The sequence below is a fragment of the Mytilus trossulus genome, chromosome 14 (assembly GCF_036588685.1).
Source record: "Mytilus trossulus isolate FHL-02 chromosome 14, PNRI_Mtr1.1.1.hap1, whole genome shotgun sequence".
In the NCBI taxonomy this organism is placed as follows: Eukaryota; Metazoa; Mollusca; class Bivalvia; order Mytilida; family Mytilidae; genus Mytilus; species Mytilus trossulus.
In genome coordinates, this window is record NC_086386.1 from 8,885,994 (window position 1) to 8,911,304 (window position 25,311).

The following is a 25,311-nucleotide window of genomic DNA, read 5'->3' on the forward strand; positions in this document are numbered from 1 at the left end:
ATAAATGAGGTTATCGTAGAGGATCCATACTGGTTCCTGCTTCGCTGTGGCATGCGTCGTGCTGCTAATGTGAGCCAAAATATTTGAAAATGTTATAAATTTATTCTATAAAATATTATAAGCTATCTGCATTTCTAATACAATTTTGCTAAATTGATTGCTAGTCCTGGCCTTAAGTTATATACAATCCAAAATGACACCCGTTCTACCTTAAAAAGTTGTGTATCAGTGTTGTTTGTAAACAGACAATAATAAAACATCTTGGATTATTTTAGATATTTAAAAGCACATGTACAAAATATAATTATGTTTCTTCTAAAAATCAATTAATTAACTTTTCTTAACCACCCATCAAATCGATTCGAATGAAGGTAAGTAGTATAACAATCAACCCTGACAATCAATACACATATTTATACAAATAACTAAATGTAATACGCTTAATTTATGTATTACAAAATCAGAAAATCACAGAATAATACCTCATTTTGATTTCAGGGATATCATGTTGCAGGTATAATCATTGGCATCAAACAAACTTAATCTTTTTTAATAATCTGTATAACAAGTGTTTGAATTTTTTTCTATAAAACGATATGAAAATATACAAAGATTAAAAATGCAAAAAACTACCCAACAGAAAACAGAGTTTGAAAAGTTTAAACATTTTAATTATCTGTTAAATGTTATTTGAAGTGTCATATCCTGACTTATATGAAACGTGAAAAAAGGGCTAAACAACATTCATTTTGACACGTTAAACATATGTTCTTACTCTTATTTCAAATCAAGTTTTAATTGCTTTCCTTTTCAAGAAACCTACATGTACCAACGAAGCATCGACCTGTGTTTTTATCTGTAGCTACGACCTTGAATTCTGTTTCGTCATACGATATTGTCAGGATAAGTATGCTTTCTCTTTTGAATTGTGGGAGTTTAACAAGGATGCCTCCAATTTTGGTAAAATGGTCATTATCAATGATTGTCCTTGGTTTATCATCTTTAGTGGTATACATTTCAAGGTTGGCCCATTTTGATTTTGCTTTCAATACGACTTCGTATTGTGTTACTACTTCGCCAACTTTTATCTTTTGACCTTTCTTGATTAACGAAAAAAACGTTTTATTGTCATTATCTCCTATTGATATACTACGACCAGAGACTGCTGCTGCACTTAAACCTAGACCATAATGGTACTTTGCCATTCTTCCTACAATTGTTTCGATGCCATGGCCTGTTATAACTGCGCCTTTTAAAACAATCATATCTGGTGTCAATGGAATAATTATTCTATATTTCTTCTCAAACTTCTCTCGAAAAGCACTTTGAATAACTTTGGATGATGAATATCCCCCTACCAACAGAATAGTTGACACGCTACAGGCTTCTCCGTTGTGAAGCAATTTTTCCACATGTTTAATCATGGAATCAACTGATGAAGAAAATATTTTTTGTATTAATGATGTGGACAACGTTATACTCTTCTTCCCTATATGCACGTCCTGCTGGAGTGAATCGGGAACATTAATGTTCGTCAAAAGATCTTTTGGTATTGAAACTACAAATTCAGAGTCGTGATCCACACCACGTTTTATTTGTTCAACTTGCCGCAAAACTTCAAGGTAATCATCATAATCCTCATCCTGGAATTTTCTCATCACCTCCCATCCGATGACTTCTTTCAGAGTTTTCATTATCTGGTCATTGACAAAATTTCCACCCCATGGCCCTCCTGTGGCATTATATATTTCTCTAAGCTGTCCAGTCGATATTACTTCTGACATTGTTATGTCAATTGTTCCGCCTGCAAATTAGTTTGGAAACTTTATGAAAACATTAAAAGTAGCCTAAGTCAAATAAGTGCAAATCCGTTTAAACCTTTATAAAAATCAGCTTGTACATGCATATGTGTACCATCCGTTAAAGCATCCACAATTCTTTATATCAGTTAATAAATTTACTTAAGTCTTTTTAATGATAACTTGTTTGAAGGAACCGTGTGTAGTAAAAATAATATTATTTTTTGAATGTGTTTATTACAATCTACGACAATTACATAATATCATTTTTTTACCATTAACAACTCGTGATTACACTATAAACCATTAAAGTCTGAAGTGGCCTATATCTGTACGCGACGGTACTGATTTTTACTCGACTGTACTGAATCGTACTTGATCCTTATCTTTGCCGTTTAAAATAGTCTGAACTATTACTCGACCAGTCTGAGACAGTCTTAACCCATTCTCGACCTGTACTCGACCTATTTTTCCAGTCTAAACCATACTTATCCAAAGGTGTGAACAATACTCGACCAGTCTGAACCATACGAGACCAAATAACCTCTACCTTTTTAACTATTAAAATAAACTTCTTTTTAACCTTACATATATAACAGCCAACAAAATTTATAAATTGTTTAATTGGATATAGGAAGATGTGGTGTGAGTGCCAATGAGACAACTCTCCATCCAAATAACAATTTAAAAATTAAACCATTATAGGTTAAAGTACGGCCTTCAACACGGAGCCTTGGCTCACACCGAACAACAAGCTATAAAGGGCCCCAAAATTACTAGTGTAAAACCATTCAAACGGGAAAACCAACGGTCTAATCTATATAAACAAAACCTTATATTAGAAATATATCTATTATTATATTTAGGATAAACGAAAATTATATTATATATATTTTATATCAAAAAGGAATAGAATTAAAGAAATAAATAAAATTGTTTTTCTCATTAGTGATGGAATCTAAAGTATTGCCTTTGCTTGGGACAAACTCATAAATAAGATCACACCTGGTCAGAGGTATTCTAAAAATTCTAAATAACATTTATTAAAAATTGCAACATCCTGTTTAACTTAAATAACAAGACCTTTCGAATATACTAGATAAGTATTACACGAAGTTGACAAAATAGGGCTTTCTTTTTACCTGTAAAGCACACCTGTACAGAGGTAATTATGCCATATTAAAGTGTTTTATGTATGCCATATTTTTAATTTGACAAAAATTACTTAAAATAATTTAAAATCAAGGACTGCTATGGAAATTCTATTATCATGATTATATTATATTCTTGGTTTAATAAAACAAAACAATTAAGGTCTCTTTTTTTGGGAAATTTATTTATATATATAAAAATTAAAAAAAACATTCACTGCATTATAAACTTAACTGACACCATAAATCTATACAAGTCTTAAGTTAATGGTGAAAATAGTCCAGTAACCATACAAAAAACTTCCGAAATATTCATAAAATTTTGAATAATATTGAAAATATAAGTCACAATTCATTTTTACATCAGAGGCCCCTGAGGGGCCTCGGGTGTATTGCCATCGCCTACTTTTCAAAGATCAAAGAGATGCATGTATAATTAGTTTTGGAATAATAACCGACATTATAGACCCGCGGACCTATATAGTGCAGAATAAAATTGCGTATCGCTTCTTTTAAATTCATGTTTTCAATGGATACTCAGTTTTTTTAATTTTTCTTAATGCAAATTTATAATATGAAAATGTTTTGTCGTTAGAAATATTTGTATATTAATCAAACGATCTTCAATATCAATGACGTGTCGAAAAATTGTTGTTGCGGATGAATACCACGAATGCATATTCATCAAGTGGGCAAGATCGAGCTTGAAGAAAACGAGAGAAAATCAATTCACGCAATTATACACAGAAAGGTAATTATAATATAATTCAATTATTTGATTTGGAGTAACCTGTTTAAACTGTTTGTAGCATATATGTCTATAATATTAACGTAGCAAAATCAGGAATATTTAATCTGACACAATATTAAATTCATTGATTTATCAGACCGCGTCTTCCGCAGCCATTTTGAAAATAGCAGCAGATTGGTAGGAGTAACAAGAACATGCAAGGCCCTTAAAGACAAGGTTACTTTTTGTGCATTCTTTATTGTAACAATTTGTTTTTTTAAAAGATCTCAACAATTTTTAGAGTTAAATTTCTTTTCTTCGTAAATAACAAGTAGATTGATCACTTGGACACACACGTGGAACTATTTTCTGTTTTTTAAGGTACTGTTTCGGATTTTCGCTCCTTCTCCGACTTAGTTTGTTGCATTACTATATTTGATTAATTATGTCCCTTGACTGGAAAAAACGCGGATTTTGTTAATAATAATAATAATAATATTTTATTCAATAAAATATCAAGCATATTTATAATTACAATACACAATATATATATATACGATACATAGACAATACTAACACATAATATGGTAAGATATACTGGCATTTTATTAGTGCAGTATTAATGAATTTGTAAGTAATTCTAATATATAATTATTGGTTGAAATTATTGTATTTTATGTAATATTCAGAGAATCTTCGACTTCTTATTCTTCCAATAGAGTTGGACCCTTTCTAAGTGTGTATACTGACTCTTGCTCGTAAAATCAAGTGTCTTATTTTACACTGAAATGTCAGAATTTGGGTAAATCACAATTAGTGGCGTTGTCCGTACCATTTACAAACCTATAGATATATTGGGAGAATCCTTACAGTTTTGGAGATATAAATATAGAGTAACTGTCCTGGTTTTTTTTTAAGTCTTCCATGTAGTATTGTATAATTTTGACCATACTGTACATGACATGTACAGTGGAGTCCCCGGTGTCGGCGCGGCCCGTGACATCACGCATTAGCTGATTTCGTCATGTCAACACAGTAACACTTACAAAATCATTCTTGTTATTGTTTTAGCCTTCCAAAGGGATAAAAAAGAATAAAATTGATGATAAGTTAAAGAATTAATTAATAACTGCAATCCCGTGATTTACCATATTTGGCCAATTTCCATTAAAAAAATTACATCATCAGATTATTTTTGTTTTATTTCAGTCAAATTAATATCAGATTGAAATATTTTTTGCTCTGCATCCTTGGAAGTGTGTTTGGTACAAACTCAGCTATATTTCGTAGTATAAAATCTTTCCTTTATTTCAAATTTATAAGCTATTTTTGGAAGGCATGCGCGAAATCACCGGACATTGGAGGAACTCTCAGAACAGGGGTTTTCCTAATTTTGGACACACATTACACAAAATCTAAAGGATGTAACCATACAAACAGAAGATTTTATGAAATAAAAGTATGTTATGAATGTGTTCACACAAAATTATCCAAATTTTGGTTTTATCACTTGAATGAAGTGAAGTCATAAGTCTTAGGTGCGCGGATACACCGGACTGCACCGTATTGCCAAAATTATATGATAATTCTATGACATGTGCTAATCATACTCTACAGCATTACTTAAATTGTGTAATGAGGGGGGATAGGACCTTTATCGGGACTCCGGGATCGGGTGTTTTAAGCTCGGGATTTCGGGATTTACCCCTTCGGGATCCGGGAATTCTTTTTTTCAAATTACGGGATCCGGGATTTAACTTTATTTAGATTCCGGACCTCGGGATTTTGTGTTTTTAAGCCCAGGATTTCGGTATCAGGACCCCTCCTACCCCCCCCCCCTCCCCTCTGTAATCATATCCATGTGAAATTTTAGTAATTTGAATTAGACATTTGTTCACGCATACAATGTACATGTACAATCAGTTAACTTTCACTACGAGCACCCATGAGATCTTAAATTGAGCAAATATGATCACTTACATGTATGAGTAAAATTTGAGCTAGATCTACTCAATTGAGTTAGATATATCAATATTGAGACTAATCTAAATGGTTATTTGAGCACACATGAGGCTATTTATACTAATCAGAGCGATATAGGGATTCTGCATGAGCAAACTTAGCAAATCTTTATTGAGACAAACCTATGAGCCATGACTGCAAGAGATATTTTAAAGGTTTTCCAGAACCCCAGATTAAAAGTTGAACTGCAACATTGCAAAGGGTTAGTGTATTATTTTATTTTATCAAAATGTTAAATGTTTAAAATGTTTAATGTTTTTTGTTTATTTATTATTTTGTGGAAATTTAAATCTCAAGAATCTTTCTGTGAGTTTGCATGAATAATTCCATGTTTTTTAAAATTTGTACCAGAAGCCCAAGTCACGCATAAGTTAACAGGGATTTAAAATGTCCACGATCAAAACCACATGTACATGTATATTCTAGATAATTTAAACAAAATGTTCAGCAACATTTAAAGGAACCTATCTATTTTTAATTCCCAAACATAACTGTTATTACTTAAGCAACCTTGTTAACAGTTTAAATTTCTATCAAATCGGATGAGAATTCAGGAGTTTTAAAGGGGGAGGGGTCTAGCCAGTCAACATTTCGGGTAAAACTATATAAAAAATTTGTAAGGGTTCTGCGGAACCCAGTGTCTCGCCTATTTTTGGTGTAAATCGCAGGCTCAACATCAATGCGGAAAAAATCAATAAAAATATTCCTCTTGTTACTATTTTATGATTGTAAGAAAATCTAAGTCCATTTAAAAGTAAATTACAGAAAAAACGGAGTAATCTTTTTACAAACTTTACTTCTGGATACAATCTTATGATCATAAATAAGCTTCTGTCCAAGTTTGGTACAAACCCAGGATAGTTTAAGAAAGTTATTAAAATTTTAAAAACTTTAACCACAGAGTGAATGTAATGGTTCCCCGCAGAAAAACTAAGTCCATTTAGAAGTAAAATATGGAAAAAATAGATTTATTTATTTACAAAATTTACTTCTGGATACTATGTTATGATCATAAACAAGCTTCTGTCCAAGTTTGGTACAAACCCAGGATAGTTTAAGAAAGTAATTAAAATTCTAAAAACTTTAACCACAGAATGAATGTAATGTTTCCCTGCAGAAAAATCTAAGTCCATTTATAAGTAAAATACGGAAAAAATGAAATTTTATTTTTACAAAATTTACTTCTGGATATTATCTTATGATCATAAACAAGCTTCTGTCCAAGTTTGGTACAAACCCAGGATAGTTGGAGAAAGTTATTAAAATTCTTAAAACTTTAACCACAGAGTGAATGTTTTGTTTCCCCGCAGAAAAAACTAAGTCCATTTATAGTAAAATACGGAAAAAATGGAATTTTATTTTTACAAAGTTTACTTCTGGATACTACCTTTGGATCATAAACAAGCTTCTGTCAAAGTTTGGTAGAAATCCAGTATGGTTTAAGAAAGTTATTGAAATTTCAAAAACTTTAACCACAGAGTGAATATTTGTAGACGCCGCCGCCGCCGCCGACGCCGACGGAATGTAGGATCGCTTAGTCTCGCTTTTTCGACTAAAGTCGAAGGCTCGACAAAAAGGACTACGCATTTACGATACATGAAGCTCCTTGAAAAGGGCGTGCCTTCAGCTCCCTCCTCCCCAAAAAAATCTGCCTCAGCAATTTAAAACCCTCTTACGCTGTATATTCACGTAGCTGTACAGTGGACCCTATGGGACTACAATCTATGTAGACATCTGAATCACCGAAAATCAACCGATATTTTCATGTATAATTTAATAATTAAATTTTAACACATTTATACATTTTTTAAAATTTGATCTTGACAATTTTTTGTTCATTAAAAAATATAGGGACAACAGAGTTGGTGTATGTGGGTTCGATTCCCACCCTAGGCATTCATTTATATTGGCTGGTGCAAAGCGGGCAGTTTAGCTTAGTGGCCCCACACTGACTCTGTTGTTCATATGTCACTTAAAAAAATCAGGCAGCCTCCTTCAGGTCTTGCCATCTTTATTTTTCTTTTTGTAAATCATACACAACAAAACCATTGAATAATTGTGAAAATTATACCACAGATAACTATGGTAAAACTTTAATTGTTCTTGGCATAATTAACCTTGGCTGCCATCCAAGATCCAAAAAGTTTTTATATTGATGAATTCTATCAGATTTGGATTCTTTTGGTCACAAAACATTTTGGATGGTAGTTGACGGCCAAATCTTTATTCCTAAAGGCTTAATTTCGGGTCTGAAAATTGCCCAAAATCATCTTCTTTTGACAAAATTTGGAACATAAAATGTACTTTTATGAAAAGAACTGATTTATTGAGCGTTAAGACTTTTGAAATAGACCCATTTACGGAACCAAATTGTGAACTTTTTGGAGCTTTATGTTAAAGTTTATATTTAAGGCCATTTTGGGCAATAAGTGAAACTTGTCCTTTGAATCAGTGGTTTCACAATAACCATACTAAATACTAAGTATCTGTTAGAAGATAGCTCTTTCACAGTACATTGTTAAACTTAAAGATAAATATATACCAACAATGACCAATATTAATGATGGAATGAGATTATACATGTATATACTGTTTTATATTGTTACATGTATAGTACATACATAAATGAAAATTAACACCAAACTGTTGTCATTATTCATAAAAAAAAGAAGCGAAAAGGGAGGTATGATTGGTAATTAGACATCAGCTCTATACAAAATGATGAAAAAGAAATAATGCTTACCATACAACACTTTTACAATCAGAAAAAAACTATACATACATCAGTAAGAAAAAGCCATGAAATGACAAATGTTAAACAATATATACAAGAAAACTAACGGCCACATCAATGTACAAACGGAAAATCAAGATATAAACCAAAAAATTGGTGGGGTTCGTGTTGCTCGGTCTTAAGTTTTCTATGTTGTTTCTAGTGTACTTTTATTTGTTTGCATGTCTTTTTTAGTTTTAGTCATGGAATTGTAAGTTTATTTTCGATTTATGAGTTTGCTGTTCATCTGGTATCTTTAGCTCCAATATTACAATTTATCTGTTTCAATATGATTGTCTTGAACCTCTTTATTATAGTTCAGTGAGTGACTACAATGTATATAGCTACTCGAAGAATTGTTTGCTAAATTGATTCTCTATTATAAGTTATACGCTAACTATTTTTGTATGTGTGCAACTATATGGTCATACTGCCAATCTAACAGTTCTCATTTGACCACATAATCATTGATAATTCACAAAGTTAAGTTTCCTAGTTCAAGTCAGTATCTCAGATATGATATATATATATATATATATATAGCAAATTATATTATTTGTACTATATTGTAAGATGAACATATCTGTCCGGCAGGTATAATATAAACACCTGTCATTTATCAATAATTGAACATAACTTGAGGTCCTCTGATGTTCAGTACTTCAGTACTTTGATTTAGATTATTTGATCAGATTGTTTTATTTATATTTTGAAGTTGATATATATTATTATGCAAGTGTTTATTGATATTGTGGTGAAGAATTATTATTATTGATTATTGTGAAATTTTAATTTCAATACTATATTGAATACATTTTTAATTTCAAGTTGTTGTTCAAATTTCATTTTTATTTAAAATATTTCCTAAATTGATAAAATTCAGTTGATAGATACAAAGAATAGGTTTAGGTTGGTTAAGACTTGGTCGAGTATGGTTCAAACTAGGTCAAGTACGGTTCAAACTAGGTCGAGTATGGTTCAGACTAGGTCGAGCATGGTTCAGACACGTATAAAATGGCTAAGTACTGGTCAAGTACAAATTCAGACTGTTAAGTATGGTTCAGACTACAGTCGCGTATTATCAAGGAAATTTCAGACCAATTCAGACTGGTCGAGTAAAAATCAGTACAATCGAGTACAGATATAGGCCATTTCAGACTTTTACTGTTTTGTAGTGTTAGCATATGTGATCTTGGACACACGTTGTTCACTCAAATATTAACAAGTCAAATTCTAGTTGTTAAAGGAAATACCAGTTAAGGATAAATTATGATATATCATACCGCCTAAATCAACCACCATAAATCTTGCATTTTCATCAAATGCTTTTATTTCAACGTTATCCCCATGTTCTTGTTTGTCCATAGCAAGATATCTGCAATACAAAGCAGCGCATTCGGGTTCCAAAGCCAATGTCAGGTTTTCTTTTTCAATGCCTGCCTATAAGTAAAAAGATATATATTTGTTTTTGGTATCGGTTTGTTTTTCGTTTATTTTTTCTATATAAATTTTTGGTACAAAATTAAATAAATTTGTATTTCTTCTGATTTTTTTGGTTTCTTTTTTGTATATTTTTGTACCTATCTGTATGTACACATTACACTTAACTTAACGAGTATCACATTCAAAGAATGATCTCATCACCTTTCTGTAGCACCTGATAAAATAGCCGTTATTTTTATTGGATTCGTGTTACACAAACTTTCTATGTTGTTTTCTGTAAATTGTTGTATGTCGTGTATTTTTCTATGAAAAAGGCTTAGCCATTTTGCTTTTTGAAATATGATAATTTCCTAATTGAATCTTAAGTCTTTTTCTACAATGATTTCTTAGTTAAATCAAATAAAAACTCGTCTTTGTGATACGCATTTGTTTAATTATGTATCTAGCACGGATTCACCACAAAGTGTGCGGGTAACTGAATATGGATACATGATTGTACCAGCAGGGTATGGCGTCCTATGCACATACAATTGTTTTCTTTATAAATCTTAAACAAAATGTCATATTGACCTGATATACTATTTCCATGTGTAATACCATTAAACTACACTTTCAGTTACCTTTGCGGAAGCCTCAATCATAAATTGCCTAGCTTGTTCATTCCAGATTGCGGGAACAGTTACAACCCAGTGGACATCGTTGTCATCTAAACCATGTATTGCTTTCTTCAATATATCCAATACCAGGTCTTTGATGTATTCTATACAGAATGCAAACACCACCATGGCTTTCATTGTTTTACCTCCAACTTCCTTTATAACAAGGTTGCTTCTCAGCTCCTAGTATAAGAATGGCAATAAGATCTTTTATATTTTTAAATGAATCCTAATAAAACTTAACAAAAATAGTAAAAACACTTAAAGACAGAAAGATAGACATAAAGAAAAACTATAGGTGCATTTGATTTAAAGTTCTAAACACGTGCAAATTTCAACATAAACTAGAGGCTCTAAAGAGCTTGTGTTGCTCACCTTGGTCTATGTGAATATTAAACAAAGGAAGCAGATGGATTCATGACAAAATTGTGTTTTGGTGATGGTGATGTTTTTGTACATCTTACTTTACTGAACATTCTTGCTTCTTACAATTATCTCTATCTATAATAAACTTGGCCCAGTAGTTTCGGTGGAAAATGTTATTAAAATTTTACAATTTTTATGAAAATTGTTAAAAATTGACTATAAAGGACAATAACTCCTTAAGGGGTCAATTGACGATTTCGGTCATGTTGACTTGTTTGTAAATCTTACTTTCCTAAACATTATTCCTGTTTACAGTTTATCTCTATCTATAATAACATTCAAGATAATAACCAAAAACAGCAAAATTTCCTTATAATTACCAATTCAGGAGCAGCAACCCAACAAAGGGTTGTCCGATTCATCTAAAATTTTCAGGGCAGATAGATCTTGACCTAATAAACAATTTAACCCCTGTCAGATTTGCTCTAAATGCTTTGGTTTTTTAGTTATAAGCAAAAAACTGCATTTTACCCCTATGTTCTATTTTTAGCCGTGGCGGCCATCTAAGTTGGATGGCTGGGTCACTGGACACATTTTTGAAACTAGATACCCCAAAGATGAGTTTGGCCAAGTTTGGATTAACTTTGGCCAAGTAGTTTCAGAGGAGAAGATTCTTGTAACAGATTACTAAGATTTACGAAAAATGGTTAAAAATTGACTATAAAGGGCAATTACTCCTAAAGGGGTCAACTGACCATTTCGGTCATTTGACTTATTTGTAAATCTTACTTTGCTGAACATTATTGCTGTTTACAGTTTATCTCTATCTATAATAATATTCAAGATAATAACCAAAAACAGTAAAATATCCTTAAAATTACCAAATAAGGGGCAGCAACCCAACAACGGGTTGTCCGATTCATCTTAAAATTTCAGGGCAGATAGATCTTAACCAGATAAACAATTTACACCTGTCAGATTTGCTCTTAATGCTTTGGTTTTAAAGTTAGAAGCCAAAAACTGCATTTTACCCCTATGTTCTATTTTTAGCCATCTTGGTTGGTTGGCCGGATCACCGGACACATTTCTTAAACTAGATACCCCAATGATGATTGTGGCCAAGTTTGGTTTAATTTGGCCCAGTAGTTTCAGAGGAGAATATTTTTGTAAAAGTTAACGACGACGACGGACGACGACGACGACGGACGACGACGACGACGGACGACGACGACGACGGACGACGACGCCGGACGCCGGACGCAAAGTGATGGGAAAAGCTCACTTGGCCCTGTGGGCCAGATGAGCTTAAAATCAAACGTTAGTTTTGAAAATAAACGAAAATGTAAACCGAGAAAAATATTCTACTAAATATTTCTGTTCCTAAATTTGTAACTCAATTTCTCCTGGTAAAATTCAATGTATGCATTTAAGAATTGAATGCTTCTTTTTGTAAATTCATTAAGGTGTAAAAAGCGTTAACGAAGTGCATTTTAAATGAAGAGTGCAAGCGCAAGCGCTTCATTCTACCAATGTGCGCACGGTCAACGCTTTCACAACCCTATGAAATTACTAAAAGATGCCTTTCGTACGTACTTATAATTACATTTTTAAGCTTTGATCATGAAAACCGATTTTTATTAATCATTTCTTTACGGCATAACCTATGCACTTTTTTGTAATGGCACGTATCATCATGAATGTTAAACTTCATTGGGATATGAAAGTGAATTTAAGTATGACGCACAAGCGTTGTTATGAATTCAAAATAACGGATTCTTCTGAAATTGCGGTGTAATTTATAAGTAATAAATAATTCGTAGCAAGTTTTTACAATCTGATATTGCTTTTTTAATACAACACATTTAATATTTTATTGGTTAAACCCTGCCGGACACAAATATGTTGTAAATATTAAGACGGTTGTAATGAGCTATGTTATATGTTATTTACTCCTACGTACTTGCGACTATAGTCTGCTAAATCAATACGTACGCAGTGGTGTTTAATTGCATATGTAATTGAATATGTCATGTAATTTGTATTAACATTACATTTATATGCTCTGTTGTTTAGTTTTAATGTTTTATGTCAAAGGACAATCAAAGGACAACACAAGATGATTTCATTTCTATGTTTTTCAATATCATAATTTTTCATAGTTCAGGCTTCCCTGAAAGGACAAGTAACTATTGGATAAGTATGTCACGTGCCACTTATGAATTTTGTATCTAAACGCGCGAGCACTCAGTAATGGAAGAAAGCCTTAAGTTCTGCTTGCGGCAAGTTCGAATAGTTCAATATTAAACTTGTAAACAAAGAAGTAAAATAAGCGTAAGGTGAGCATTAAGATAAAATATTGACTATTAGTAGGCGTCTTTTTGTACAGTATGCTATCTCCCACCACGTCGGACACAACAACTATGAATTTAGATCGTACTTTAGTTCCTATTCACTATGATATATTGTATTGTATGCAAGTATTAGAATTGTCATAATCCGTTTTTTTAACATTGTTTAATCAAAAAGTTAAACAGTTCGACAAATTAAACTGTTAACATTGAAGCGATATTCTATCGTTATCGATCTTGAATACGTATAAAAAGGAATATGCATTGACATTGGTAAAACTACTAAGCTGGAAGACGCTCGTTCATAATTTAAAACTATGGAAAGCTGGTAATATCACAAATAGCAAAGTAACAAACAAACACGAGGGAAGCCGTTTTGTTCACAATCAGAGGAACTATATATATTTCATCATCATAACTGAGGTACATGCTCCTGGGAACAGATATTGGTCTAGAACTGTTCATGGCAAAGAAAATAGTTTTTTTTTTTATAACTTTATGTTTTTTAAATATTCACACAATATGGGTTAATAAAAAAATAGTCTTTTTACTTGTGTTTATAGTAATATCTGGTTACTAGTAGAACATCAGTTTTTTTAGAACAAACTGGCCAAATGATAGTTTAAAAGAAAATTTATTTGACCAATTTCAACAAAACTGGCTTTCAGATATATGTTATTAAAATTGACAATTGAAATGATGAAAGTGTTACAGAGAGAGAAACCTGACCAGAGGACATCAAATGATCTAAAACACAGCAAGAAGATCCCGTTCCAAGAGACGGCCTCAGCTGCCTCCTAAACAAATTCTGACCTAGTTCATCGAAAATGGACGCCATACGAAAATCCAAAACATGCATATCAATGAAATAAAAATTTTAAAAATCATACAAGACTTACAAGGTTCAGAGATTCCTGACTTGGGACAGGCCCAACAATGCATCGTGATTGAACATTTTTTTATGAGATCTCAACCCACCCTTACATGATATATTTAGTGTAAACACATGCAGCAGTTTTAAAACTATAATGAGCAAATACTCAAAAATTGAAGAAGGATGAAAAGTCATATAATAAAATTGTTGTTGACTTTAGATTTAAGTTGATACAATGATTTATCAACGCCATATATATGATATTTCTATGTAGCAACATATTCTGGTATCTTTTGTCCCTCTTGTATACCTTTAGCCAATGGTAAATGAACACACAAACAGCAATACGCATAGTTCAATTCATAAGTCCAAGTCAGAATTCAGAACAGATAACAAAATGATACACATATTAACACGGACTTCTAGCAGTTACTGAAATGCCAGCTCGATCCAGACGTAAATTAAAATTATTAACGATTATGTCTTCATCATATCAAAATCAAGCACAATCCCTAAATTAGGGGTTTACAATCATACCATCACATTACGGTATTCTATACATATCTCAATATTTGCTTATATCAAAATAAAAACAGTAAATGACATACATAGAGAAGGAAGACTGTAAATTGAAAGTAAAGATTTCAGAACTATCAGTGAATGGTTTCTCTGTGAAATGTGGCCTTACCTTCATGAGCAATTGTGACTTTTAACTATATTATTAAGTTTTTTTAAAACATATAAAAGCTCATCTTAATTTAGAGTTTAGTAACGAAATGTAAAAACTAAATACCTTGTTTTTATACAGTTGCATTTTGAACCGACTGAAGTAGTACCAACTATTAGCCTCTTCTTTTCGGGCGAGAGTTACGTAATGATTTTCTGCCGTCGCCCCAAATGAATGAAATCGACCCTCCGGAGTTAGTAGTAGTACTGTAGGAGTTTTGTACGAAGACACATTTTTATGATCTAGTTGAAATGTGTTTATCTTCAAAGGGTTTGTTTTGAAATCTTGAACTGTAGAATAGGCACATCCAGAATAGGTAGTTCCAAAATCTATTGCTCCTACGGCAACAAATGGCCTACAATGTAAGAATCAATGATAATAATAATAATAATAATAATAATAATAATAATAATAATAATAATAATAATAATAATAATAATAATAGTGTTGTCGTAGAAGTGAATAGTGAAAAGTACAGGTGCAACACCGCTCGCGGAAACAGTAAATAATCAGATCTACCCTAACATATTTAGGTTTATTTTTCTAGGCTCTTCATATATATGATATATAATATGCACAAGCTTAAATGTGCATTTTAAACTTCCCGAGGGGCAAACTTGGTTAATAATCTCACAATAACCCTTTTATTGTTATACAAAATTCAAAAACTCTTTATGTCAAAACATATTTTTGTTACTGGTGACGCCACTCACTGAGGATAGAAGATTCATTTGCACTTATGTATTAAGATATATAATTGCAAATTTACTTTTGTTTACACACTATAAGGCCTTGTTCTACAATATCAAGTATTTATTCAACATTAATGATTTTTGTCGAATTCATGAAACTATGATGCCTGCCCTAAGGACGCAATTCCATTTCTTCATTTTGTGTATCTCAATTACATGCATGTAAAATTTCAAATTAATCTTTTCATTCGGAACCTTTACAGTAAGCTCCAAACTAGAGAAAATATATGATGCATTATCAAGCAATATGCAAAATGTTCAACTATTTTGAAATTCAATTCTTTTTAGATTTATTGAATATCAACCCAGCGTCCTTTACTGCACTGATGTTGTAAAGCCGATATTTATAAATTAACTGTTTATAGAATTTAGAATTTTTGAAATACTAAGGCTTTCTACCTCAGGCATAGATAACCTTAGCTGGATTTGGCAAAATTTTTAGGAATGTTGGTCATCAATGATCTTCAACTTCGTACTTTATTTGGCCTTTTTAACTTTTTTGGATTCGAGCGTCACTGATGAGTCTGTTGTAGACGAAACGCGCGTCTGGAGTATATACAAAATTAGGTCCTAGTATCTATGATGAGTTTATTTGTACAATTACTTTTGGATTATTTGGACTGTTTTCTCTGCTTGTAATAGCTATCTGAGCACGTTTTCGTTGTCTTCCTTGGTTTCTTACTATCTGATCTTTAACCTTGAGCAGCTGAACAGGTTTCAGACTGGGACAGAAGAATCTTATACTTTCTCTAGTTTTATTGTGTTGCATGTTTGGAACTGGTTACCCTAACGTTTTGAAAGAAAGTACGGAGGTATTGTTCCTTGTAGACTTGATCATCATTCTAACAAATAGTAATGAATAATGAACTCCAGGAAATCATTTTATTTCAACTATTATATTCAAAACATCGTTAGAGAGGATAACAAAATATAGTTTTCATATTAGTAAATCATAATTATTCGGATATTCATTTGAATTGAAGAGTCTTGGAAATATCTGTTGCAGTTTCTAGAATTAAATGGCACCGCATCAGATTGATTAGATTTCTGGTGTTTAATGCCACCTTTTAGCACCACTTTTGGGCAATTTCGTGGCGGCCAGTTTTTATTTGTGGAGGAAGCCGGAGTAACCGGAGAAAACTACCGACCTTCGACAGGAAAACTGACAATCGTAGTCAATTGAGATTAGAGTCGAGTGCACCGGCACGCGCGGGGTTCGAACTCTCAACCTCAGTGTTGACTGGCTAGTGATTACAGTAGTAACTACGTATACGACTCGGCCACCGAGGCCCTTGCACGACCTCAGATCAAAATAGTTAGAAAGCAAAAATGTATAAAAAAAGCACACAATGAAGAATCACTACCAGATAAAGGTATCCCCGAAGCAGTGGAAAAACAAGTATGAAATCAGGAAAGGTCAAGTTCTTCTAATTTTGATATAAATATAAGTTAAGTTTTATGATAGTGACTCATAATAATGTTGCTACAATATAGAGCTGAATATTATCCTTAATTGGCTTTCTCGCTCTTTAAATTATCAGCATCGGATAGGGTGACAACAAATCATGTGACGATATCAATGTTGCTAAAACATATCCTTCAAACAAAGGTATCCCATGTGTAATTAAGCTTGAAGATTTGTTCACACAGACATGTTCATGTGAATGAAGCGGATAAATTGTACGGCGAATAGTTGTTTACAACATGTACATCAATTGGAATTAGCACTTTTTGCTGTCATTGTTTCATCGCTTCCGAGGCACGTTTATATGATGGTGATGTTACACAGTGGAGTAGACAGAACAAACAAAAATGCCAACACATACAACGAGGTTACAACTGAAAGGCAGTTAAAACATAATATTTGCAAATCATTCCCTTACTAACCCAAAATGAATGATAATTAGAGAGGATGAGCAAATGCTATATTCATACTAATTATACCTTTAGTGTAGAATTTTTGTTTTAAAATAAATTCATGCAATACTTGGTACTGTACGTACAAAAATGTAACATCTTTTTATTGTTTAATCCATAATCAGGTGTTGCTAACATGTTCATGCATAGCAAGAAACCGTTCCCAAACAAAAATTTGAAATGAAAAGATTATGTTTACACATATATAGATTGTTGATGTGAATGCTTGTGAAATATAATTTTTTTCAGAACCTTCATTCACATCTAACTAAAGTAATGTCATTATAACATTCAGAAATACATGTGAATATATGTTTACCCGACTTCTTTTTCTGTTACTTTTGCAAACCTAAGGCTACTTGCGATTTCAAAAATGTTTTTACACCTGTATTTTCACCTGTAAAATTATTTTATTACACTTGATTCGTCCTTCAACTTTGAAACATATGTTATTCATAAGTAGATAAGTGGCGGATTGGTTATTTTGTCTAATGCTTAGTTCGTTTCTGTGTGTGTTACATTTAAATGTTGCGTTTCTGTTGTGTCGTTGTTCTCTCCTCTTATATTTGATGCGTTTCCATCAGTTTTGGGTTATAACCCGGATTTGGTTTTTTTCTATCGATTTATGAGTTTCGAACAGCGGTATACTTCTGTTGCCTTTATTTATTGGACATCCCCCTTTTTTTAATGTTGAGAACCATCTTTTAAAAACGGCTGGATTCCCCCCCCCCTTGTAGATGCTGTATTTAAACTAGTCACAGTGTTTAGATGTATTGAGCTACATGTACATTTTAAGTAGGATACACGAAACATCAACCTAGGTCATGGACAGTAGATACTGCCATTCTCTTTGTTCCATATTTTTGCTGTGTACATTAGGTAAAATTTACAAATATTCACCAGATGGCCAAAAAAAAACTATCGATTTACTTACGTTTTCCTTGTCTGAAATAATGATGCAATATTGGATTCTGCTACAGCAATAACACCATCAAAATCTGTTTCATTTAATGGTTGAACACATCATCAGTTTCTATATCAATATATATATATATATATATACATAAGTACGTCTGAGTCAGTGACAACCATATATATAAGACTTTGAGGGAAGAAAACATAATTGTAACAAATCAATTCGAAAAGTGAGAGAAAAAAAAAGAATGAAAACGTTTTACATATGCACATGAAGAGTATAGATAAAATTGGCACTAGCCTTAAAGCAAACAAGACTCTTTACAGATTATTCTATGGATATGAACAGTAGACAGGTGGCTGTATATATCTCGAGCTTTTTATAAGTACGTCTGAGTCAGTGAGTCGAGCTTTTTATATACAAATCAATAATAATGTGTGAACAATTGTGAGCAGAATATGGTTTCTCAAGTAAAAACACACAACAGTGCAATCCAACCTATCCAAGGCTATTTTCGGAAATTATTTTCTTAGTGTATTGACATTTAAGTGAACATAGCTTTTTGGGGCTTTCCAACAGAAAACCGTATTGTTTTGTTTTTTTTAAATATATTAAAGTTGTATCTTCATTATAAGTAACATGTATCATGCTGAATGTAGTCGATGTACGAAAGAATTTTTTGTTTTCCGATTTCTTCTTTTAATCTTCCACTACCCGTACTGTTTGAAATTATTACAGTGTTTCTGATAAATGTAACTTGACACTTTGTATTAAAGAAATAGTAAAAAATCGTGGTATGTAATTTTTATTTATTAACTGGTACCTTTGTTGCCGTTATACTGGTCCGAATCGGTAATATTTGACTTGTTTTCTTCTATGTCATAGAATCCCTGTTCACAATAAAATGATATAGCCTTAAATATATACTATTAGCAGTACTAACATCGTTTCTAATAGACTTAAAAGCTATAAAATATGTTATGTACTGTTAACTTTTCGCGCCGCAGCTTCCTATCTTCAGGATGAAAAAATCAGTTAAAGGACCGAGGAATACAAATAATACAAAATATAACAAAAGGAAGATATGGGAAGGTTTTTAATGAGACACTATCCATCAGAGACCAAATAACGTATACCCCGTAGTAGTTTTAAATGTCCTTACATCACAAAATGTAAAAAAAATACACAAGTGATCAAATGGATTATATGGTCATTTCTATAAATTAACTGTTTGCAAAAGTATAAATTATTCGAAAAACTAAGGATTTTCTGATCCCATGCATAGATTACCTTAGCCGTATTTGGCCAAACTTTTTGGAATTTGGGTCCTCAATGCTCTTCAACTTTATACTTGTTTGGTTTTTAAGTATTTTGATCTGAGTGTCACTGATGAGTCTTATGTAGACGAAACACGCTTCTTGCGTACCAAATTATAAGCCTGATACCATTGATACCTATTTACATTCAAGAGAGACGAAAAAACACAGAAGCTATATTCAAACAATCAGGTCGGGAAAAAAATGACAATACTAAAGCAAAAAAACAAAAAGAAAATCTTAACAACACTAAACAAAACAAAGATAACTAAAGACATATAGCAACACAAACCCCACCAAAAAGGGGGGATTCAGGTGCTTCGGAAGTATGTTGATCCTGCATCACATTCAACATTAAAGCATTAAACGAACAACAAGTATGATAGACAGCAACTACTTAATTATAGGCGCCTGACTTTTGACAGGCACATACAGAATATAGCCACGTTTGCGACCTAACCCCTAATCATGGTTTCAAGTGCAAAACACTGTCTTTTAAAAACAGAATGACTGTGTATTTTACTCCATCATTTACATAATCATAACTTCAATGCATTACTTTCTTGATTACATTCTTTCATATACAATATCAAAGGTTAAGTGCAGATCAACTTTGTCCCTATATAATAAATTGTTGTTTTGAGACAAGCGATTTGACATATGGTTTCCTAATAGCATTTAACAACTGCCATTGTGTGTAAATGATACCGGACTTTATTGGCAGGGGTCTGTTCCTAACACAAACTCATAATATGAAACAAGCGCTAAAAGGGACATTGTTAAATGAATAACCTAAAATAAATAATTAAGCCAAAAATATATTAAATGTTATAAAATCAGCTACAAGTATTTGTTTTCCTGACAATAAAACTGTATAGTTCATATAATCTGCAGCATGTACCGCTGTGACTAAATAACTTACTTAATAATTCTTTTTTGAAACAAAACCTGATTATATATTATAATTTTATATTATTGTGATTTACAAAACAGCACGAATGCATTTTACATTTATACGGTAAAACACTATAGAGTAGATTACCCGATGAAATTGGTATTCACTCAGGAACCAATTGTGTTTCCACTCGTGGTAAAATGATGTTTGTCTCATCCGTTTGATGAACTGGAAATCATTTTATGAATTTAAGGTTAATAACATAAGATTCAACTTGTGTTATCAACCTTAACTCATTTCAAGATTTGCGTTGTAGACCTTTTGTTGCTCGAACACAGTTTTTGTTTCTGATCGTACTAATCAAGGTATATTTAAGGTAGCACTACAGTCTAACAATGATTTTTTGATCATATTTTTTATCACATAATATTGAAGTAAGTATTATTCTGCACAGTTTGTAAAAATTCCAAAGTGATTATCATATCACAACAGGGAGTAAATTGATAATGAATTTATGTAAATAAAAGCACATGGTAGTTAATCTAAATATATAGGCATTTGGGAGGGGCTAATATGTCAATCATCTGTTGATATACCAGTGTCCAGCTGTTAATCCCTGACCACAAGATAAATATTGTAGCCTTATCTCATTGTTTTGCAACAAAAATTATTTATATAACATGGAAGTGAACAAAGAAAAAGAAAAAAAAACTAAAGGGAAAAAAATATACCAAAAAGGAAAAAAAATACTATTGAAAAGAGTGGGGAAGTATTTTTGAAAGCCTCTGACTGCCTGTATAAATTTCTTCTCTTAAGTCTTCTTCATTGAAATACAGTTTTATGAATTTTAACTAATTTTCAGTTTATGTGTATTTTTTCAGTCCCATTAAATTAAATGTAATTTTTTTTTCAAGAAAAGGGTGGTCTTGATTTTTTTATGAACACTTTTAATGTTCTAGAAAATTTCAGACATAGTTTATTTCTTTTTTAAAATTCAAATGAAAATTATTCTTTATATATAGAGAATAATGATGTTAAACATTGATTAAATGCAGCTGGTCAATCATGTTATTCTCTTATCTTAAACTGTCTAGAAAGAGGCGGAGCTTCAAACCCTGCCAAATGCCAAGTTAGTGTTGGACAGTTTACATATAAAGCAAAATTTACAACATTAAAGCATCAAAGACACAAAGTGTGTGGTTCTATTGATATAGTAATGATATCAGAACACTCCTGGGGTGTTCCCAGTGGAACGTTTGTATTTATATTGACTTTATAGGGGTTCTAAGGGGAAAAATAAGTTTTTAGGTCATTTCTCAGAACAATTTTTCATGAGAATTGTAAGGAAAAAATGAAATTAGAAACTTTAAAGGTACCCCCTCTGGCTTGACTTTGATATATATGATTAAAGGGTGTATTTTCTACAATACCGTGTCCCAGTTTTTGATAATTTGTTTCTAAATGAATTTATAGGTCTCCAAAGATGAAAGGTGAAATGAGGTTTGGCACCCAGCAGTTAAATCAATATATCTTCTTACTGGAGGCATATATAAAAAATCTGAGACACGGTTTTGGAGATTGTATATGGTTGATTACAGGGATGAAAACAAATTTTTACTACCATTTGACATGAATGTGCCATTTTCATTCAAGTTGGAAGACCACTGTTTTGGCAATTAATGAGCTATATTTTGAGATAAATCAAACCAAAAATAAATTTATATATAAATTAAGAAAAAGTTATATTTCAGCTTTAAAATGAGTTAAAGATTTTAAAAATCCATTGAGTAGTTTTGGAGAAATTAATCTTTAAAGACTGTTGATTGGAGTCAGAAAATTCTGACTGTAGTGCTACCTTAATACGATAACAATGTGTTTCTTTTTATTTGTTTGCAGAGGAAACAAAATCTTTTTTCAATACCTTGAACATTCTGTTATACATTTGTGTGCTAGTTTCATTGATGGCCTGTACCCATTTCCTCCTCTTCTCTTCACAATTAGCTTTATTAAAAAAATCATTTTATCATAAAATCATTAAAAAAATTATGTTTTCTTTTGTGAACATTGACTTCAGAAACACCACAAAGCAGTAATATCTTTATAAGATTGTCTGTAATTCTTATTTTATAGCATTGTTGGACAAACGAAAAGAGAGGCAAAAAATGCCAAAGGTATTCACAAAATGACATGACCATTGAAAGAAAACAAAAGAAAAAACCGAGACGCCAAAAAAAAGTATACAAAACACAACAAAGAAAACTAAAACCTGAGCAACACGAAAACGACCAAAACATAAAATAATCTCATGTACTCCGAAAGGGTGAGCAGATCCTACAACAAATGCGGCATCTTTCGTATTGATTATGTAAGTAAAAACTCAGTGATAAGTCTAATTCGGTTATCTCAACTCGACGAAAAGGGGACGGTTTTTGATAACGATGATCAAGTCTGTCGTCATCTGTCAAAACAGAAATACAATAACGGTCAAGCATCTTGTAGAGCGCCCGTAAAATTTTCGAAAGGTTAACTATTGGAACCCTTAGTTTGATAACTTCCTAGCAGGTGACATTTCCGTATTACGCAAATCATGATAGGAAATGCTGACTATGGTATTAATACACTAACTAGAAAATATATATACTCATCATAGATACCAGGACTAAATTTAGTATATACGCTAGACGCGCGTTTCGTCTAAAAAATACTCATCAAGATTAAGAGATGCAACGGTCTTCCATTTTGAACGTAGTGTCTGATATTGTGAAATGAAATTATGATACAGCAACTATAACAGAATAGATCTCTTCTAGATGTTTAAAAATGTTAACGGTAATCAATCGTATTTCTTGCTCTCATTCCAAACAGCCAAATATATTTTTGCTTATTTTGTGTCTTGGACGTCTAAGGATCTCGGAGGCCGAGTGGTAATAAAAGAAGAATAACTATAACACAAGCGTAACACTGAGGTTGTAATTTCGAAATTCAGTGTTTGGCAGGTACGTTTGACTCCAATCTTAATGACTTGTATTGTCAGTTATCGGAGGTCGGCAGTTCCAATCCAGCACTCCGACTACTTCCACCAATAAAAAAATGACCACCACGAGATACCACAACTGTGCTTATACTTTCGTTTAACACCAATCAATCAATCAAATAATCAATCAATCAACAGTTTGTGTCGGTCTGACTACGCAAATAATATTCTAATTTAATATGGCTTCCTCGTTTTACCGTCATAAAAAATAGTGCTGGTTTGAATGAACATAACCTTTGAATAAAGCGTCTTTAATGGTCAATTTCTAAACGCTTGGATAGACGTTGGATACTTAACAAAGTAAACAGCAACGATTAGGTTTAAAATTGAACGAGTTAGCATTGTTACCAACGCAATAGCTATCAACAAGATAAAGTCGCAATACCACCATCGCCCCTCAGCGTCAAACAAAAGCACGTCACCAGATGTGTCCTGATATTTTTCTTTAAAAATTCATCGGAAGATATTAAGATCTTGTTAATAAATATTCCATATCAACTTCACAAATGATACACAATGGTCTTGAAGTATAGATTCTACGTACTGACGTTGTTTATGATCTTAATAACGTTATCAATAATTTATTACTTTTACTGTTTACTTTTTTTTTTGGAAATATCCATTTGACGTGACTCGATAGATATACATTGTGTTATTGTGCTATTTTAAATTTTTGTATTCTTGTCATTGATTGTTGTATTTGCCAATCTGATTTGTCTATACGCCTTCTTCTTATCTTTCTTCACATATTTGCTTGTTTTTAAAGGTATTGAAATTAGAATACAATGTTGACTGCTGTACCAAAAATGTTAACATTATTACATATTATGTCTGTTTGTTTTGCTCACACGTTGTTGTTTATGTTTATATAATGAAATTATATGCGACTGCCATACAAAGAAGAGGTTAAGCTAGCTATAAAACAAGGCTAAATCTACCATTTTCGACATAAGGAAATGTCTGTAACAAGTTAGGAGCAGTAGTTTTACATTCTTTTGATATGTTTGAGCTTTTGATTTTGCCGTTTGATAAAGAACTTTCCATTTTGATTTTCCTTTGAGTTCGGTATTTATTTCCATTTTTTTTTTCAATCAAACACTGGTTTCAAGTTGTGCGGTTACATACAATGTGACGCTGTGTGTTAAAAATTATTTGCATTTATTTTGTTTATTTCAATTTTTTTAACAAACAAAAAATGTTATCTTAATTCAACTTGGTTATACCTACCTCTCAGACGGTAAACATTGTTACTTGCTGATGTTACTGTAAAAGAGACTTTATCCTTCTTTACTGTTGTATCTGAAAGCTTATAAAGGTATTTTGGTTAACTGCTGACATAAAATGCATAACAATGAATAAATGAATTCATTTTTTTAGCGAATTGTACTAATATACAGTCAACACGATAAAATTACAGCATTCTTTGATATGGATATGCATATCTACCCAAATTTGTATACGTAACATTGATTAATTGTTTTGTTATGTTTTGTGTTGTTCTTGTTTTTTTCATTTCGAATGCCAATCATAATTTAAAATTTTGTAAAATAACCCAACATTTAAGAAGTTGCAAATATTTTTTATCTAAATGG

The 25,311-nt window shown here is 32.0% G+C and overlaps 1 protein-coding gene across 1 annotated transcript in view; it reads right to left on the reverse strand.

Annotated features, from left to right (window-relative positions):
• Positions 1-596: 596 nt before the first annotated feature.
• The window catches only part of LOC134696160 (heat shock 70 kDa protein 12A-like), a 33,160-nt gene continuing 8,445 nt past the window's right edge, over positions 597-25,311 (reverse strand). Inside the window, exons 4-11 of the mRNA XM_063557811.1 lie at positions 24,947-25,025; positions 22,607-22,686; positions 19,298-19,364; positions 18,493-18,591; positions 14,956-15,244; positions 10,539-10,757; positions 9,759-9,915; positions 597-1,804 (exon numbers count right to left, since the gene is read on the reverse strand). Of these exons, the coding sequence (XP_063413881.1) occupies positions 795-1,804; positions 9,759-9,915; positions 10,539-10,757; positions 14,956-14,976 (1,407 nt within the window). The 5' untranslated portion in view covers positions 14,977-15,244; positions 18,493-18,591; positions 19,298-19,364; positions 22,607-22,686; positions 24,947-25,025 and the 3' untranslated portion in view covers positions 597-794. The remainder of the gene's footprint in view (positions 1,805-9,758; positions 9,916-10,538; positions 10,758-14,955; positions 15,245-18,492; positions 18,592-19,297; positions 19,365-22,606; positions 22,687-24,946; positions 25,026-25,311) is intronic.